Genomic DNA, 18,698 nt, shown 5'->3' with positions numbered 1-18,698 from the left:
GAGGAGGGAGGGAGTTGAGGGGGGACAGGGGGTGTTGTATAATTGACTTCATTTTCTCTTCCCCTCTCTCCTCCTCCTCACGTTTTCATTCTTACAAAGGGGGGGTCAGCGTAAGGGGGGGAGACAGTGGAGTACCCAAAGTTTTCCTTTCAAAAAACAGGAGGAAGAGTGTACACATGTCTCCTCATTCATTGTCTTTTCATTCATAACTGCTGTTGCTACGACAGATGTACTGACTCAATATTAATTTACGGTCATTCATCACAGGTATCCATACATGCAGGAAGCAAAGTGATAATAACTTAACATTAACATTAGTATCATGAAAATAAGAAAGAAAGAATAATAAGAAAGAATAATAATAAGAAAACCCGTTTTTATTTTGTGTATGACTGTGTTTACTTTTTATGAACGGGTAATATTAGGATGTAAACCAAACACGCAGTATCATCAAAATATGCACACAGGTACACCTAATTACCTTTTCTTTGCACTGTTTTCATCTCTATAGTTACATTTGTGCAAATGGTGTGTTTGTGTTTTATGGGAAACGTGCCTTTTTGGTAATTGGGCCCCGAAAGAACAAAATGTTCCACTAAGTTTAATTACCCGCAACAATGCCCTAAAAACTCGTGGTTCGACATTAATTGTCTCTGAGTTGTCCATCTCACCGGAAACGCGCAGCGAGGCTGTGACAAACACACAAAAAATGCTTTCCAATTCATGTACAATAAAGTCAACTCAGCCTTCACGTGATTGGCTGGAGTCGCGATTCCTCCGCTGCTATGTACGTTTAGGTGACCTGAAAATGTGCCGCGCGCGTCACTGTGCGACTCTCTCTCCTCGTGCAATAGAGCTAGACAACAATGACATAGGTATTACTCTGTGCACGTTTTCCTGTGATTCTGCTTTGTGCAAAACCTTGGTTTATAACGCGGACAGTGTTGGCAACGTGTTTGTTTCGAACATTTAATATTAAGATAGCCAAGTTGATCTTTAAACCAGGTTTTCTTCGCGTCACTAATGCTAGGATATTCATTTTACAGGCAAATTGCGGTTGTATCACAACACGGGTTCAGCAGGCAACGTGACAGCTCGTGTTTTTAGAATTCTTCTTTAATACCCCATTGCTTTGAAACCACCATTGATTCGAATTGATTCCAAACATAGGTATTTCCGCAACATACTAGCGGAAGCTTTTACTGCAGCTGTTTACAAAGCGAGTATGGTCAACAATTCCAAATTAGATTGAGATAAATCTTATAAATAGTCTTTGACCTAATTCTGACTGATTCAACATAAATAATCTATCTGAGTTTATATATATTTACAGTATATACCCAATATATTTAGATATACAGTACATTCCAACAGTGTCCCTATATGCCGGTTTTGAAACAACTAAAGCGTCGGAGTGGCACCTCGTCTCCAGCGTTAACGATTTTCATTTTCACCTACATAGTGTAATTCAGGACCTCTGCACGAGACTTTACATAAGAAGAAAGCCTGCACGTGCCAGCAAAACACATGTTGACCTATATGTTATATAACTTGTCGTTCACGTGCCAGTGATTTGATTGTTAACCCATTTAAAGCCCGTCTGTGGAGAAAGTAGTTGTGTGAGCAGAAAACGTATTAAACGCACAGCAATCCTACACAGGCCATAATACTACAAATTGACATTAAACTGAACAGTACACATCTTAGACATGTTTTCAGTCCGTTTCAGTCAGTTTATTCCTAATTCTAGGAATCTGTGGATATAAAGGATCCCCTAGAAACTCCACGACCCCAGTGGACCCAAATTGAGGTCCCCAGACTCTACTTTCCGTTCGAACCTAGTGACCTCACATTTCCTCTTGAAAACATGTGAGTAAAGTTTTTTTTTCATTTCCTTTGTGGTCTGAGGAGGAAATGCACCTTATACCAAAGTGTGCCAGATTTGCTGTTGCACCCAGAGTGAGGTCATGATATTAAAGCATGCGTCCCTGTTTCCTGTTGGTCTGATCTGTTCTAGTTTAGGGGGTCATCACACTTAACATGTTCTCCTTTTCCGTTATTTGCTTTAATTGATGGCTTCTCTGTGTCCGGGCTGGATCCCACCCGGTTGTCCTGGTTGCGACCTTTCTCTCCAGCAGGGAACACGATGTCTTCGCTCACTCGGGGCAGAGGAATGGCACGCTATGTTGGACTTGGCTTTCCTGTTCAGAGCCAGCAAATACTCAACATGCCCCAATTTAATCAGCAACGTGCTTGTGTATAGAAAAACACACTTCAATTTATACTCTTAAGCTCCAAGTCATCCTAAACATTTACACTAGGGAAACTGTCTGTCTGTCTGCAGATTAAAAGCTCTGTAAACTTGACGACCCTGGTTTACTCTGCAATATATTGAACCATAGCTTTGACAGCCTGTCCACAAGGCAAACACACACATGGCTGATAAAATAATGTGACAGCTTTTCCAAATCAACTTGAAATGTGATAACAAACAGAACAAATGTGTTTATCTTCCACTGTAGACAAATAAATGAATGAATCTTTACACACAAGCTGTCATGTGTTCATACATCAGGACTACAACATTTGTTTGAGTTACACAGATGAATCAAGTTTGTATATCACATTGATATAATATTTCAACATTTGTATATGGGGGCAGTAGTCGAGTGGGTAGAGCTTCCGCTTAAGAACCGGAGGGTTGCCGGTTCAAGTGCCGAGGTGCCCCTGAGCAAGGCACCGAACCCTCAATTGCTCCCCCCTCTGCGAAGGGTGGTAATATAATGTAATGTAAGTCGCTTTGGATAAAAGCGTCCGCCAAATGATCGTTATTTATTTATTTATTTATATCACACCAGCCATCTAGAGTTAGAAGGTGCAGTCTGGTAGAACAAGGTTTAAAAGAGGGGATATTAATAAAGATCATTTATTATCCCCAAGTATAATTTCAGTTGTATGTGTAAATTCATGTATTTATAATGTAATTCTTGCATAGAATTTACTTGTGCGAATGTATTATTTTTCACTTATTAGTAAAAGCCTTAACCTTTAAAAAAAAAAAAAAATTGTTATGTTAATAATTCCGAATTCACCTCCTAAATAGAAACAATCCCACAATTTCAACCAATATTTGATAAAGGTGCAGAAAATGATCAAATTTAAATTTGTATTAAACATACTATTATTTAATTACTTCAATTATTTAAATTAAGCTAAGTAAATTAAAGTACAAAATTAATCCCTATCGCCCAAATCGGCATACAAAATTCTGAAACGTCAACAGTGATACAAATGTGCTGAAAATGCACATGGTGTATCAAGAGCTCTCTCTAGTGGCCGCAGTGAAGCACTGCAGCAAAATGCTGCCTTTGAACAGCTTCTGCCTCTGAGCCTTCAGTGTTTTAATCCTATACATTGAACCTATCTATGATTTTTATAACAAAAAAACCTTCAGTCTTTTCCTATCCTTGATACAATCTACTCAGAAATTTCTTCTTTTTCCTTAAAATGTCGTTGAAATGTTTTTTTAATGTGGACAACGACAAAACAATAAAATCAGTGATGTCTTTAATAGAAAGACAAACAATATTACAAAGCAGATGTAAATTGATATTATATACTGTCGATGCATCAACGTGGAATCCTTTAATTAAGTCACTGCAATGTTATACATTTTGTGATCCCTAGATGGCACTATTCATCACTTTACAGAAATTAGGTTAGGTTTTAACAGAATTGTTTGATTGGTTCATAAACAAACCTTATTACCGGAATATACTGTTTAATTGACTGAGATTGTTTAAATACCTTTCTGAAATACTTTGAGTAAAATTTCCTTTTAAATCTCTTATTTTAAATCAATGAATTAAACTCACTCTCCGTTTGATACATTAAAATCATAAATCAAACAAATTGAACCATCAAAGAGAGTAGGAGAACTTTAACCAGGCCTTGAGACATCGTATTTTTATGGGAAATAAACAAGAAACCTAGATTTTAAAAGAGTTTTATTATTTTTAAGCATTTTATCAACATAAAAACTCACCATTGTGAATTAATATATTAATGTAATGAGCATTTTGTCTTTCACTCCACAGATAACTGCTTTCAAAGGTCTACTACAATATGTACACATCATTACACAAAAAACATTACAACACATTCCTGGCCCAGTAAAGGGATTTCAACCTTTGACAAATCCGTGTTGAGAGGGACATAAGTTTGAGTAAGACTGCTACAGGGCTTGTGTGGGTTTGTGAGACAGTGGAGTGTGTAGAGAAATCAGCCTGAAGGACAACTCAATTGAGCACATACTGTACCCAACAAAGCCAAACAGTGCCAGAAGTGCAAAATGCACAGAAGTGTCAATCATAATAATAAAAAGACTTGTTTGAGTGTTCCACTTGTTATTTGTTTGTTGGATTATTAGCTACTGTACATTACTAGAACCACAAGCTCAAGAGGCTCCACAAAAACTGTGTGGCCGTGTTCAAGCCTTTGATTCTAAAAGCTGTATCCATGGGATTTTAATGTGAAGTCATGGTTTATGAGAAGAAGGAATCTGTGCCTAGGGGCCCACTGTCTCATAACCCACCAATGATGCAGGGGCGGCGGGGGGGAAGCATGGGATGTAGCCAATCAGAGTAGCCCAACATATGCGAGAAAACATAACCTCTCAAATGGTTTCTTCCTAAACATTTTGGAAAGTTTCCACCCAGGATGAATCTGTAATTTACCTTCAACTTGAATAGAAATCATTAGATGTTTGTTCATAAGGATTAGAACATTTTAAGATTTTGCTTTACTCTCGTCTCTATATCTCAACTAATTATGACACATTGTATATTAACAAACTGACCACAACCTGACTACAGTTTGGTCCATTAGAACTGAGAAATCAGAGGACTTCAGTGACAATAATTCAGCTACCACTAGATAAAGTGTCACCGTCATGGATTTCATGGTCTCTTGAATATAACATGACTATAGAAGTTGATAGGTCACAAATGTTTAACCTCCATCAAGCCTTTTATCTCCCGATGTAAGATGTAATTTTTCTATCACACACACATCAAACAAGGTGACACATCACCTCACTCCATGAAATCGTAGGTACGTCTTTTATGATTAGTCTCTCTCTTGCACGCACGCACACAAAAACTATTTCTCTAACCTGGTTAGATTGAACAATCTCACTGTTTGGCTGTGAGGACAGGACACTGAATACAGCAGGCTGGCTTTCCAAATTGTCCCATTGTACTCCAGTGATTAGACACAACCGTGATTCGGCAGTGGTAGCCATCAATCAAATCCAGAGGGAGAACATGACAGGCCAGTGCATGATGGTTCTAACACCGGTTCTCCAGCTGTGGGCCGTGGGCCACAGACACTTGCAAATCATAAATCTTTCACAAATAAAACTTACATGAAATTCTGACAAAACAAAAAGTGAATTGTTGTAATTATTTGCATCTCTGACCCAATTTAAACTAACTGAATGTCCACATGTTGTTTATCATCTGACAGTCTCAAAAGTATCTTGCTAAATCAAGGTTAAAGAAATAAAATCAGTGTACTAAAAAAAACAAAAAACAAAACATTTCAATACTAGATTCCCATGATGGCTACGACTGCATTTAATCCACATCAGTAACATTTTCAGTCTTGTTCTTCTCTTCTCGAGTCCCTAACGAGGAAACATGTCTCCGCACGCTTATTTTCTAACACATCTAGAAATGGAAAGTCATTCCCATAATCTACTTTAGTGCTCCTGGAAAGGTGTTATATTGTCAAGGTAGTTTCAAAGTTAAGTGCAGCGAGCAACAGCTACATCTGAATGTGTGTTCAGATGGTGACGTGTGATGATCTTTGGTAACTACTTGTAGCCATAAATCCGTGCAGGCGTGATGATGAAATGTTTTTTTTTGGGAATAGGCCGGGCGCATTTTCCAGAAAACAATAATGATAAGGAAATCCAAAGTTATTTTTAGCAATGATGTAATACTAAGGACAGAAATCATAAATGTGAGTCTTATTAAAAGGTTCAGTCTTTATCTTATCTATTTTACACACTCGTTTCTTTGTTCACCGTGTTTTTTTATGAGACTTGTATTTTATTATCCAACCTATAAAATCGCTTCCTTCTATGCCGGCTTTCAAATTTGCCTGCATCATAGCTTTATGGACACCTGAAGGGACTGGCGTTAAACTTGCAAATCTGAACTAAAGGCTGCATTTGTTTTCCCTTTTTCCTATCAGTGATTCCTCCAAGTTGCTTTTACAGTTATGTCTTCCCTCAAATATTGAACCTCATAGTTTTAATTCATGAAATCTCAAAACCGTATCACCAATCATCAGCTATTTCAAAGGCACTTTGCATGTTTGTTAAAGAAGTGATTGACTTTCAAATTATTAGGGTATATGAACATATATATATATACATATACATATATACATATACATATATATATACATATATACATATACATATACATACATATATACATATATACATATATACATATATATATATATATATATATAAGCACAATTTCAGCATGATTGTCTTCCTTATCATTTTCCATTCCTTTACTGTAAATTAAAAGGAGTTAATTAACTATTATTGTTTTTTTTAAATGAAATCATATAAGCAACTTTCATTGATATTTTAGTATTTGTTCTGGTTTCTGTTTTGTCTGTAACTTGACCGTATTTTACACAAGAATTTCTTGAGATGAAACTAAGAGTGACGATGGTTTGAGGTAACATCAGCCTCCTAAAGGCTCCGACGAGTGGAAGTAACAGCTGCAAAAACACCTGTGGTGAGATTAAAAGTGAGCAGCAAAAATGAAAAAATTGCTTAAAAACACACTGAAACTGTCCCTTCAATCTGCGAGCGAAGTACAGGAAGTATATGTAGGTTTCATTCTCACTATGCTATTATCCACACAGTCTGACTACAGTTTACAGCACGTTTTTTTTAGTCATTTCATCGATGTGAGGACAGAAGCAGTGATTTGTATTTGAGCTTAATTCCTACTGTAGCCTTCAGGCAGTGTAAATCCTTTCCAGAAGCATAATGCCGCTGAACATGCAGATATGCTGATTTAGTGTCCTAGTTAGTGAACTGGCCTGAGAGCTATATGGATAAAGACGGCACGTGTACAATATAAACAACCGAGGTAATGCGGTAACGCTCCTTAAGTTTTTCAAGCTGTTGGCGTTGTTGCAGACCTAAATAGCTTGTGATGAGGGTTAAATTTAGACAGCGACCCGTGCTGATAGGACAGCCTTCAGCACCAGCAGGGCTCCAGGGCCCGACCCTGTGTCCGTAAACGTCTCTCCACCGCTTCTTCGTCTCCCCGTTGTAGCATTTCAGGCCTTTCCTGCCTTCATGTATGTGGGGATGGTGCCTCGCTGAGTCAGGCCCTCGAAGCGCTTGTACGTATAGTTGAGGAAAACCCAGTCCTTGGACTTGAAGTCTGGCTCCGTCGTGTTGGCTGTTCACAGGACAAGGCAAAGAGAAGAAAACAGCAATTATTAGTGGTAAAGCCATGACAACTACATGAGGTAAAATAATGCAATGTGATGTAATGTATTGCAATGTAATGTAATGAAAAAAATAAATAAACAAAAATATTCATCCAAGCTTTAGGGACAGATGATGAAGACTTATAGGTTTCCATAACAATAAGTTAATGGATAACAAAACCAAGATCTGCCCTTTTAATATCCATTTTATCAACATATATGATCTTGTATGCCTTTATATCATGTTGAAAGATGTTATTCAATCAACAATTATTGTTTACATTAACATTATTCATTTATCAAGTTTAAATACCAAACTTGTTCCAAAGTCTCTTTCACTGTCAGGAAAATAATGGAAACGTCACCTACAGAGACTTAATGATATCATTTATGTTGTTTCCTAAGACTACAAACAGCAACAGTACAGACACACACACACCCACACACACATAAGAACCAACAAGGTGGCATGAACTGTAGGTGTGGTTTCAAAGATGATGGATCACTATAACACAACTCCCACTGTTTGCAAAGGTTGGAATAAAAGGATTGGGTGTGGGAGAACAAATGCTGCCAACAAAGAACTCCTGTTGCCATTAGGTTTGTCTTGCTCTACAAGTGAACTTCTGTTGAGAACTTATTTTGAATCAGTACTTGATGTGTTTTGTTGCCCCTGTATCAGTTCGTTTGCGGAGGGTTTTTTGGATACCATTTGTATGTTTCACAACACCTGGTTGCAAGATGTCAGACTCGGGGAAGTCGTCAAAGTTTGAGGTGTCGTCAATACTCTTGATTTCGATAGAGATGGCTGCTGGCCGTTCCCTGTGGAGGCAGATTCAGGACAGAATAAAGACAGCAAGTTATTATTACTCGCTTTCAGCAGAAACACAAACCATCGCTGGTGATGTCATAGGTCAGTCTCTGTGAATTTGTACAGCCACAGAGGCAGCTGAACAGTGCTGCCAATGACCAATAACCTGCATGTCCCACTTTAAGCTGAAGTACTGCACAGCACAGGGGTGGGGCTCCTTGTCCCTGCTGCATTGAAAACATAAACACAAAAAGTAAAAATCCTCCATCCATGTACCTGATGTGCTCCCAGTCCACTGACTCAAAGAATGCGTGACTCTTGATCTCCTCCACACTCACAGCTCCAATCCTGTTCTCAGCATCAGTGCAGTACCTGAAATAAACCAGCAGAACATCTTCACAAGGCTCTTTTTTCAAAGGCAATAATATATTGTTCAAATTAGTCAGCATCAGCTATAAAGACACACCTTAATATCAAGTCTTTGGCCCTCTCTGAGATGGGGACTTCAGGTGGGAAAACAAGCGTTTCCTTCCAGTTCATCACCTTTCTGTACGTCTCCTGTGGCGTCTCCGAGCAGAAAGGTGGGTAACCTGCACAGAACAGACAATAATTGCATCAATTATTCCCTGCTTGTCATGCCATGTCTGGCCGTATACCTTCAATACAAACCAGTACTTGCTTACCGATGAGCATTTCGTACATGATGACACCCAGAGACCACCAGTCACACAGCTTGTTGTAGCCCGTCTGCATGAAGACTTCAGGGGCGATGTAATCTGGTGTTCCCACAGTGGAGTAAGCCTGAAAGACAAACTCTGGGTCACAATTCGCTGCTAAATTTAAACAATCTAACTAGTACGACATATTCTTATTCATGCTGATAATTCGTCATGTTTTTGATACTGGTTAGGCTGGCTTTATACAAAGTATAAGAAAAACCTTTCACAGTTTGACAGATCACAAGTAAAGCCTGGCTGCCAGTTTGAGGTCATGGAAACATCTCATTTTGCAGTAGAGGAAGTAAACAGTAGTAATGTAATCAATATAGTTAAATTGCCCGAAGGCTCAATTCAAACAACCAGCACAAGGAACTGAACCTTTCTCCCGTAACCAGGAAAGGAGCTGGGAATCTCTAAGATGCCAAAGACATACCAGCTGCCTCCGGTTCTTTTTCCAGGTTTCCGCTTTCCTCTTGGAGTTCATGTTTTGAAAGGCTGCAGATTGTAAAGAGTAAAACATGAGAAGCAGAAAAGCAGAGAGGAAAGGCATGGTGGTATTAAAGATTTCCATATTCATATTCTTCATTTACTACTTTGAAATCTGCTCAAAAATCACACAAAGCTACATTGGTTTAAGTACTGTGTTGTAGCGGCCCCCTGCTGAAAAGCGCACTCTGATCCGATTAGCCAGCTGAGTCAGGTCTGAGCTTGCAACAGAGACTGCAAAACATAGGCTGACCCAAACACTTGCTACAAAAGAATGCCCATAGATTCACCACAAATTCCCGCTTATTTCAAATTATAGAAATGATGTCCCTTTTGAGGATTATTGTGTTTTTGAAAACATCCGTAAGGCAAAAATCTCCAGGTTTTATTAAGTAGCATCTGAGTTTTTATTTTGATGGCAACATGCATTTGTAAATGTAGATTATATGATAAACCATCTGTAGTTACTTTAGTCTCAACTTTTCTTTTTTATATTAGATGTTAACTCACAGAAGTCACTGGGTGGATTGTGTGTCAGGTTCCTGTAAAACTCTGTCCGATGAGCTTTCTTCAATCCAGTACACAAGCCAAAATCTGACAGTTTCACATGTCCCTGTAAGCAAATAGCGGACATTTTGTTGCGTTTCAGTAAATGAAGGTCGTCATAGTATTATAGCATGTGTGTGAATGCTTGTGTGTGTTTTCTCTCACCCTGGAGTCCAGCAGCAAGTTGTCTGGTTTGATGTCTCTGTGGATGAAACCCAGCTGGTGGATGGAGTCGATGGCCAAAACTGTCTCAGCAATGTAGAACTGTGTGGCCTCCTCTGAAAGAGTGTCCTTCTTCATCAGCAAGGTCATCATGTCGCCTGGAAACAAGATCACATTTTTTTTTGATTGATTTTTATATCAATTAACAAACCAGAACGGTGATTTGAAACCTTTTTCAAACAAGACATGGTACTAAATCTTTCATTGTCCATACTCAAAAGAACTTTTGCCAGTATTATCACTGTTAATGTAGCAATGCAGACCTCCAGGCAGGAACTCCATGATGAGGTAAAGGTTCCTCTTATCCTGAAAGCTGTAGAACATCTTAACCACCCACGCACCGTCCGCCTCCACCAGAATGTCCCTCTCAGCCCGGATATGAGCAACCTGCGGGCAACGAGGAAGATGCCATAAAACGTGAATAACCAAGAGGGGTAGTTGCACCTTTAATTCTTATGCATTTGAAACCTTCATGTCTATACACTTTAAGGGAATTCAGCACTACATCCACAAGTGTATAATATCAATTATGACGAAAAAAGGAGTAAATAAACATTCTTGAAGATATGAGTGCCAACAAACACACACCTGTTCTTTCTCCAACATGTCTGCTTTTCTCAAAATCTTCATGGCGTAAATGTGTCCTGTGTCTTTTTTCTGCACCAAACGGACCTGACGGAGAATTAACCAGAATTTTAAAAAAGGACATGTGCAGGGAAATGGTGTCACGGTCGGGAAACCACAAGCACCCACGGTCACTTCTCCTCCACATCTTTTGCAATATGTGTAGCCAAGTTTCAAAAGACACTTCACAGGAACTTCATGGTGGTAAAACGGTGAGCTTACCTCTCCAAACGCTCCTCGTCCGATGACCTTCAGAGACTCAAAGTCGTCCAGGCCAAGTCGCGTCCTCTTCAGCCGCAAGAATTCGGTCTCCTTGCGGGCATGTTGGGAGCGACGCATTACTTTCTGCATAAACAAAAAGAACATGACAAATCAGAAGATGAAGAAAAAAAAGAAGAAAGAATTCTCGTGACCCTGAACTGTTAAGGCCCCAGTTTACTTCAAAAGACGTGAAAGAACGGATGCAGTGTCGTGCTTAATAACTGGAGCTCTTTTCATGCTGCAGGATTTGGCAGTTTCTGCAGTTTATTTTTAAATTAAAATGTGTTTTGGTCCTTTTTTCTCCTAAGAGTTGTTCCTTATATGAAGTATACTGGGGCCTTCATGGTTGTACAAAATAAGGCCGAATTCACTGCACCTCGTCGTCTGGCAAACCCTCGTCATCCATGACTTTCTCCAGCTTCTTCTGCCTATGGGAGTAAAAACAGAATTGAAAACACTGCGTCTTTTCAAACACAGAATCCCCTTGAGAGTCTATAAGCAGGTGTAAACAGTCAGTCAGATAAACCATGTAACCTGGACCAGAGATCAGTTCTCAGGTAACACGAGAACATGGGAGTTAAATTATGAGGTGGGCCCCTTTGTTGTGTTCAATCCTGAGATGAAACACCTCTGCTTTGTTACCTGCACTGGATCCTTGTGCCTGGACGGATGGAATAACACTTGATGTTCTAACCCAACAGCGACCTTTACATGCACTGTAATCTAACTAATGCTTTGGTTAAAGACCTTATTCCATTTGACCTACTGATTGATTTGTTGCTCTTTGGGTTATTTATGTCTGGAGGGAGAGTCTGTACAACAACACAATATACAGGGTTGGTTCTTGACATTTTTCTGCTGTGATCAAAACACTTTGCATATTTGTTTTACATAATCCTATGAAGCATGACATTCCTGTCCACATCGTCTCCTCCCACAGCCTCAAAGACGCGCAGGTTAGGCAAATAGAAAACTCTGTATTGCGAGTAGGCGTGAATGAGTTTGTCTTTCAGCGTGTTCAACCTGTGATGGACTGTCATCTATCCAGGGTGCATCCTGCCTTCTGCGACCTTGTACGGGATCATCCTGTAAAGAGGATGGGTGGGTGATCTTCCACAAATCATCCTGTTTTAATCTGGACTCTTAAATGTGTTTCTCAAATCATTTTATCGGAGTTACTTTGATTAAGATCCGACTAGTCCCAGTTGGTGTCTTGTGTCCTTCCTGTCAATGATTTATACGTCAAAATCTCTCATCTCTCATCAACAACACATTTTTACGACTCATCTTTGCACTTGTATCATAAATTATGATCCCTTCCAATCATTCCAGAGTGGAACTGCACCAGCTGCTGGTGGAATTATGTGGTGGGTTGTTCTCATTTCCTAAAGTGCTGTGGTTGTCATCTCAGAGGAGGCTGAAAGGTATTCAGAGACACAGAGACGAGGTCATACATGTGAAAATGCCACGAAATGGTAAAGGCAGTTTTCAAACATGATGAGGAGTTAATAAAAGTCTTTATGTGACAGAACGCAGAGAATCACGTTGAATCCAAGTTCAATAAACAATTAAACGATAATTGTTGTAAATTATAACATTATAGAAGATAAAGATGCTCTAACTATCTTAACTGCTAATAAAGAAAGTGTTGTATATCTAAAGCAGCAAGTTTTCCTTTACCAAGACAAATCCCCTATCTGCTGTTCACCTCAGCTCACATGTACCGAGAGCAGCCGTGGCGGTGTGTTTCATCACATTTGTGTCGAGACAAGCCTTGAAGCGTTACGTCAACAGCTCTGTTGTGAAATAACCGCCCATGTAATGCGAGCGCTCGGCCTGCTTTACCTCATCTCCCGCTCCTCGTGCTGGGTGAGCAGAGTGCTGTAGAAGTTTTCCAGTGTCAGCTTGGCCACCGTCACCCTCTCCCGGGTGTGATTGCTCATGGGCAGGGCAGCTGCAGTCCCCCCCGTCATGGCAACACTATCCTGTTAAAGTAAAAGTTCACATCCATCAACAATCGCAGCAGAAGTGTAAGGATACCTCGTGCAAGTTCCAAATGCGAGGAGGTAGAGGAGGAGGAAGACTTTAATTCCTAGATCAAATTTGACTGGTCAGGATTACAAGAGTTGGATATATGTTACAATATAATATCTCTATGACCCAAGATCAAGGACAGGTAATCATGCTATGGAGACTGTATTCTTTGCAAATAGCAACTGACTCCTCTGATTATCAGCAGAGGAAGACTAAGTGAACTCTCCAAAGGCCATTCTCAGAATTCATTCCTGCCCTCCATAACAACTCTTATACAATATTGAAATGCAAAAGCAAGAGGACAGATAAAGATTTTGGAAGTAGTAGCAGTACATAGATGCATTAGGGGATGCGACAGTCAAGAACAAAGGGGAAGCTTCATTATCTATTTACAAAGACTGTCCAAAGAGACAGACAGAGTATTTTATGAAGAATAGACTGAGATTTCACCATCTGATGTGTAACACCATTGGGATCTCAGTATAAAACGAGAAGTTTGTTATTCTTCCTCTTAGCTCAAGAAGACATTTTCAAGTAAAGTTTGGACATATTGTGTAACAGAGGGTGGACACGTACGTCACAAAAACATTTCAACAGCACCGTCATCAGAAAAGTATGAATGCGGTTTGATTAGCTCACAAAGAGATAAGACGGCTCTGCAGCCCAGCGATAGGAACCATGTTTCGTCTAGTCACCGGGCCCTTTCCCTTCCCGGCCCCAACAATCTCTGAACAACAAGGGGGCTTCCTGACTTCTGAGACAAATCACCGGGCCGCTGCTGTGACTTGCTCGGCTTGGGAGCTTTCCGTTGGGGTGAAAAACAAAAGTATGAGCAGCTCGCAGTTTGCTTTTGTGAAAAAACTAAAAAGTCATGATGATCTTAGGTGATATTGTGATCACAATCACCCATCATGATGACAAGCCTACTGCATCGTCTTGTCTGTCATTTGACACAACATGTATTGTGAGGATAAATTCCAACTTGATTTTGTCTGGATATTATTGAAAGGGAGAACATTGCTTCAGCCTCCCCTGACTACTATCAGTAAACGCAGCTTTGGCCGACCATGACAGTGATCTCCATGCTGCTCTCATAGGCCCAATGTGTACTTACTCATTACACAACACTTTGGTGGCTTTTTAGTACCATTAAACTGGTAAATGAAGGCTAGGTGTTTCATCAGTCTACTTGTATTAGAATTAAGGTAAATGTGCTGAGTATGACCTACACATGGATGAAATTTATAGGATCCTGTCATGAATGATATAGTCTCAATGCTCAATCTGTGTGAATGGGAAAGTGTGCCAGGTCAGAAATAGGCATATGCAGAATGCTTGCAATGACTGCAAGAGGATGGATCGCTTAAATGCTTGAGCAGAAAAGTATTAAGGTGTATGTAAACACAGTGTGTTGACCCTGCTGGCCTTTCCTTCTGAAAGGATCCACTCTGGCTTTAGCTTTCCCAGATCCTCCCCATTGCCAAACAAACAAGGCTACACCCCTCAAGCGTTTTATAAGGAAGACTTTATAACAGCACACTAAATACTCTGAATATAAACAGAGTGCGCTGAAAATAAAGCCCGGGAGCCAAATTTGGACATCAACACTAAAAGCTACAAATAGTGCCAGTATCTATAGAAGGATTTGGCCATGATTACTTCAGTTTGCAGATGCATTTTGGGCATGTTGATTTTCATTTATGGTTTCTAAGTCTTTTTTTCCCCCCAGACGGAGGATTTATCAGTTAGGTGCGAAATTCTTGAGTCAACAACACACATGTATGAACACACACACACACACACACACACACACACACACACACACACACACACACACACACACACACACACACACACACACACACACACACACACACACACACACACACACACACACACACACACACACACACACACACACACACACACACACACACACACACACACACACACACACACACACACACACACACACACACACACACACACACACACACACACACACACACACACACACACACACACACACACACACACACACACACACACACACACACACACACACACACACACACACACACACACACACACACACACACCCTTTAAGTACTGTAAGTGACGAGACAGGAAACAGTTTCCGTCCGGAATAAAAGGGCTCAGTCATGTCGCCAAAGGGAGGGGGGAACACGGGGCACACAGGGGGGCACACAGGCGCTCACACACGCACAAAAACACACAGCTTACATTCCTATAACAAAAATGTACTGGCTAGGATGTCAGTGTTCAGTATTTCAAGGTTTTACTGCCAAATAAAACCCACTCTTGTATTGAAAAATCATAATGCATGTCTGGTATATTCAATAATATGCCAATCATACATTATAGTTAATGGACTGTACTTTATGATGTATTTATATGCATGGAGTATCGCAACATTGTGGTTTGGAGAGGTATTAAACATTCAAGTTTATCCAGTTGTTGCATTTGACCTATGATGTGCTTAGAAGAACAATAGGAATAAACAGACATGAACAAAAACTGTAGCCTCAGGGGGAAAAAACTCTGCAAATGATAATGTGATGCAGGTTGGAGCTGCTGGGAATTTGGACTGTCTGAAAATAAAGGCTCACACAGTAACATGCAGACAAAAAGGTTCTATATAATGCACTGACTGGCATCTGAAAACAAATCAGGAGTCACTGCAAAGATCATCAATTTAAAACCTACGATTCCATTACTTAACCTTCGTGCTTAGAAAATATATACTTCAAAATATGGGGGTGGCAAAAAAAGGAAGACATTGTGGCTCAAGTGGAACACTGTCAATTTGTAAGGCTGGTATTGATACTAAAATGTAGGAGTTGACAAAGATATGATTATGATAGCAGCCAATATCCATTTCCCCCAAACAGAACATTTTTGGCAATGATTCTAGAAATTTGCCCATTAAAGAGTTGTGGTGGACATAATCAGAAGAGCTTTTTAAACCCTGGCGAGTCAAATTTGCTCGAAAATAATTTTATTTCATATAATTTAATTTTCAACTTTAAATGTAACTGCAACAAAAACAATATATTCAAATAACACTCAAATTCCTTCAAAAATAAATATTTCTATACTTATAAATTACTTCCCTGCTGATTGCCGAAATGAGGGAGAGGGTGGCAAATGGTTGATGGAAAACTAGAGACACAGCAAAATGCTACTGCAAGGCCTTCAATTCGTCAAATGACATCATACTAGACCTGCATGTAAAATGTCATTTGTTGCAGATTAATTTAAATCAGACTGACATGGGTTAAAGGTTAAGAGGGGCTTGCTTTCAATTCTCTACATCAACTCCTAAACATAACACAAATGTTCATTCACCACTAAGTGTTATATCTGCAATAGTGAGAAAAAATACAGAATATCCACAAAGCCATTGAGGGACAATTTGCAACGTTTAAAGACCAGAAAGACAATAGTGTCAGTAGAAAAGGCCATGCATATCAGGTAACAATCCGCTCATATAGACTTACACACTGAATGATGCATTTATAGACCACAGAAACCATTATCAACAGAACAGATTGCCAACATTTTCAACTATGTATCACCTCGGTCAAGCTGGAACATCTAAGTACATCATAAACAGACACATCAAAAAACACATAACACCAACTTCACTAAGTCCACAAAAGCTGACTCGGGCTATTCCCAACAAAGAATTTAAAAAGTCAGAAAATGTTTCACTAGACCCATGTCTTCACGAGACCCATTTGTGAATAACAGTGCAATTTATAAGCTGCAGCTGTTTTGATTCTCTGCAGAAATGCCAGTCAGTCATTTATTGTACCGTGGTACTTCAGTATCACTAGGGGTACATAAAGTATACCACAAATTGAGAACCACTAGTTTTGCCCGATTCCATGACACAATAGCCAGCTTTTGTTTGTTTCCTTGAACTTTAAAGTTAATCACATGTAATCTATATCACGGTTTTGTCTTATAAAATTGAACATTGTGAGTACTAGTGACCAAATGTGACTCTTTTTTTGGACGCTCGCTGTGCCTGCCTGTGTACAACTTGCTTGACCCGCCACTGCAGCCTGAATATGGCAGTTATTATTATTTGAATTAATAAGGCACAGTTATTTCACTGCAATATCAAGATACATTTGAACATTTACGTAATTTCAGGCACACACGGATTCATTTTGTTGCTGCTGCTGCTGTTGTTGTTGTTAGCTCTCTGTGCACTTGCTAATAGCCCCTGCGTCTGTCTGGCAGGTGCCGTGACAGCAATAAACAAATATCCGACCGTATAAAAATAAACACCTCCAGTCGTTAATATTTCTCCACTTACTTCCGCGTCCTGCTCCAGAGTCAACTATTGGCTTGGCGCCAGCCCACCTCGCAGCTGAAACGAATGGTGTTTTCGGGCTTTTCTGCCTTGTTGGAGGCAGTTGATGGCTTGAAGATCACAGGCGCGAGCTACCCCAGACGAACCTATTGGGCTGCACAGTAAACATTGGCGATATCAGCCTAAAATCATGACAAAGAACGATGACGCTGGCTGGAAGGTCGAATTAAATAATTTAGGAATAATTTATAGGCTCCATTTGTGTCCTCTGACCTCGAAATCCGGCGCTTCCCTTGTCTTTCTCTGTAAAAAATGAAATCAGCAGCGCTGCTTCCTGGGACTGTACAGCTCACCAGCCGGTCCAACCACAAAAAGACCTAGAGGTTGATTGACATCAGCACGAACCAATCACCGATTAAAAATGCAAAGACGCTGGTCCCTTTTGACCAATCACGACCTGGGTAAATTTCAGAATGACGTAAAATTTGACCAATGACAAAATTGGACCAGCCCTCTGTCAGGGTTGCCTTCCAGGACACAGGTTAATTTGAACACTAGCAGTGAGGGGTTTTAGAGTAGTTCCAAGGTTTGTATTGTTATGTAATTTAACAGGTTGCATAAAATCCTTGCTATATATATTGTATTTCATTATCTAATGTATTAGAAGTAGTGCTGTTTATTAGAGTATTACCCTCACATTGCAACTAAACTAATATGCCCATCTCAAAAAAAGCCCATGATGTAGATTTCATGGCGGTACAGTATCTGTTAGTTCTAAGAAAGGTCACTCTAGTATTAAAATGGAAAGAACAAGTTACTATGTGGTAGTAATAAGCAAAAAGAAGTAAATCATCATTGGAGAATAAACAATAACAGTAGGAATAACTGACATAAAAATGACCTTGAATGTTTTTACAATACTTTTGTGTAATGACACCTTCAGGGACACCAACACAGTACTAACTAACGATAAATGAATGACCTAGTAGCATAGAACAACTAAAGCAATGTGTTGAGGTATTTGCTGTTCATTTACAATGACTGCATCTTGGGTAGTGGTCAGTGTTGAAATTATAGACATCGCAGATGATGTAACACAATATTATATTCTAAACCCAGG

The 18,698-nt window shown here is 39.7% G+C and overlaps 1 protein-coding gene across 4 annotated transcripts; it reads right to left on the bottom strand.

Moving 5' to 3' along the window:
- Window positions 1-3,990: 3,990 nt before the first annotated feature.
- LOC143002675 (serine/threonine-protein kinase 38-like) lies at window positions 3,991-17,939 on the bottom strand. 4 transcript variants are annotated; one of them, XM_076152952.1, is made up of 15 exons: window positions 17,852-17,939; window positions 17,582-17,732; window positions 13,045-13,184; window positions 11,576-11,627; window positions 11,161-11,283; window positions 10,903-10,986; window positions 10,578-10,701; window positions 10,258-10,412; window positions 10,057-10,159; window positions 9,494-9,555; window positions 9,025-9,142; window positions 8,808-8,931; window positions 8,618-8,713; window positions 8,240-8,352; window positions 3,991-7,499 (listed from the first exon to the last, which is right to left on the bottom strand). In XM_076152952.1, exons 3-15 carry the CDS (start codon window positions 13,170-13,172, stop codon window positions 7,375-7,377), a joined length of 1,407 nt encoding a protein of 468 aa, XP_076009067.1. In that variant the 5' UTR covers window positions 13,173-13,184; window positions 17,582-17,732; window positions 17,852-17,939; the 3' UTR covers window positions 3,991-7,374. The 4 variants fall into 4 exon arrangements, with proteins under 4 accessions (XP_076009067.1, XP_076009076.1, XP_076009093.1 ...); XM_076152961.1 differs by having other exon boundaries at window positions 8,261-8,352; XM_076152978.1 differs by lacking the exons at window positions 17,582-17,732; window positions 17,852-17,939 and adding exons at window positions 12,223-12,285; window positions 12,379-12,616 and having other exon boundaries at window positions 13,045-13,178.
- Between the last annotated feature and the right edge of the window lie 759 nt (window positions 17,940-18,698).

The sequence above is a fragment of the Genypterus blacodes genome, unplaced genomic scaffold (assembly GCF_046128005.1).
Source record: "Genypterus blacodes isolate CSIRO-AG114 ecotype Tasmania unplaced genomic scaffold, CSIRO-AGI_Gbla_v1 ptg000007l_1, whole genome shotgun sequence".
Classification (NCBI taxonomy): domain Eukaryota; kingdom Metazoa; phylum Chordata; class Actinopteri; order Ophidiiformes; family Ophidiidae; genus Genypterus; species Genypterus blacodes.
Note: the sequence above shows the minus strand (reverse complement) of the source record. Positions and strands in the feature narration are given on the sequence as shown.

Coding starts and splice junctions, on each gene's coding strand:
- LOC143002675 (XM_076152952.1), bottom strand. CDS start 13,172: ATGACGGGGGGGACTGCAGCTGCCCTGCCCATGAGCAATCACACCCGG. Junction 8,932..9,024: donor CATGTACGAAATGCTCATCG/GTAAGCAAGTAC, acceptor TGTTCTGTGCAG/GTTACCCACCTTTCTGCTCG. Junction 8,714..8,807: donor GCCAAAGACTTGATATTAAG/GTGTGTCTTTAT, acceptor GGTTTATTTCAG/GTACTGCACTGATGCTGAGA.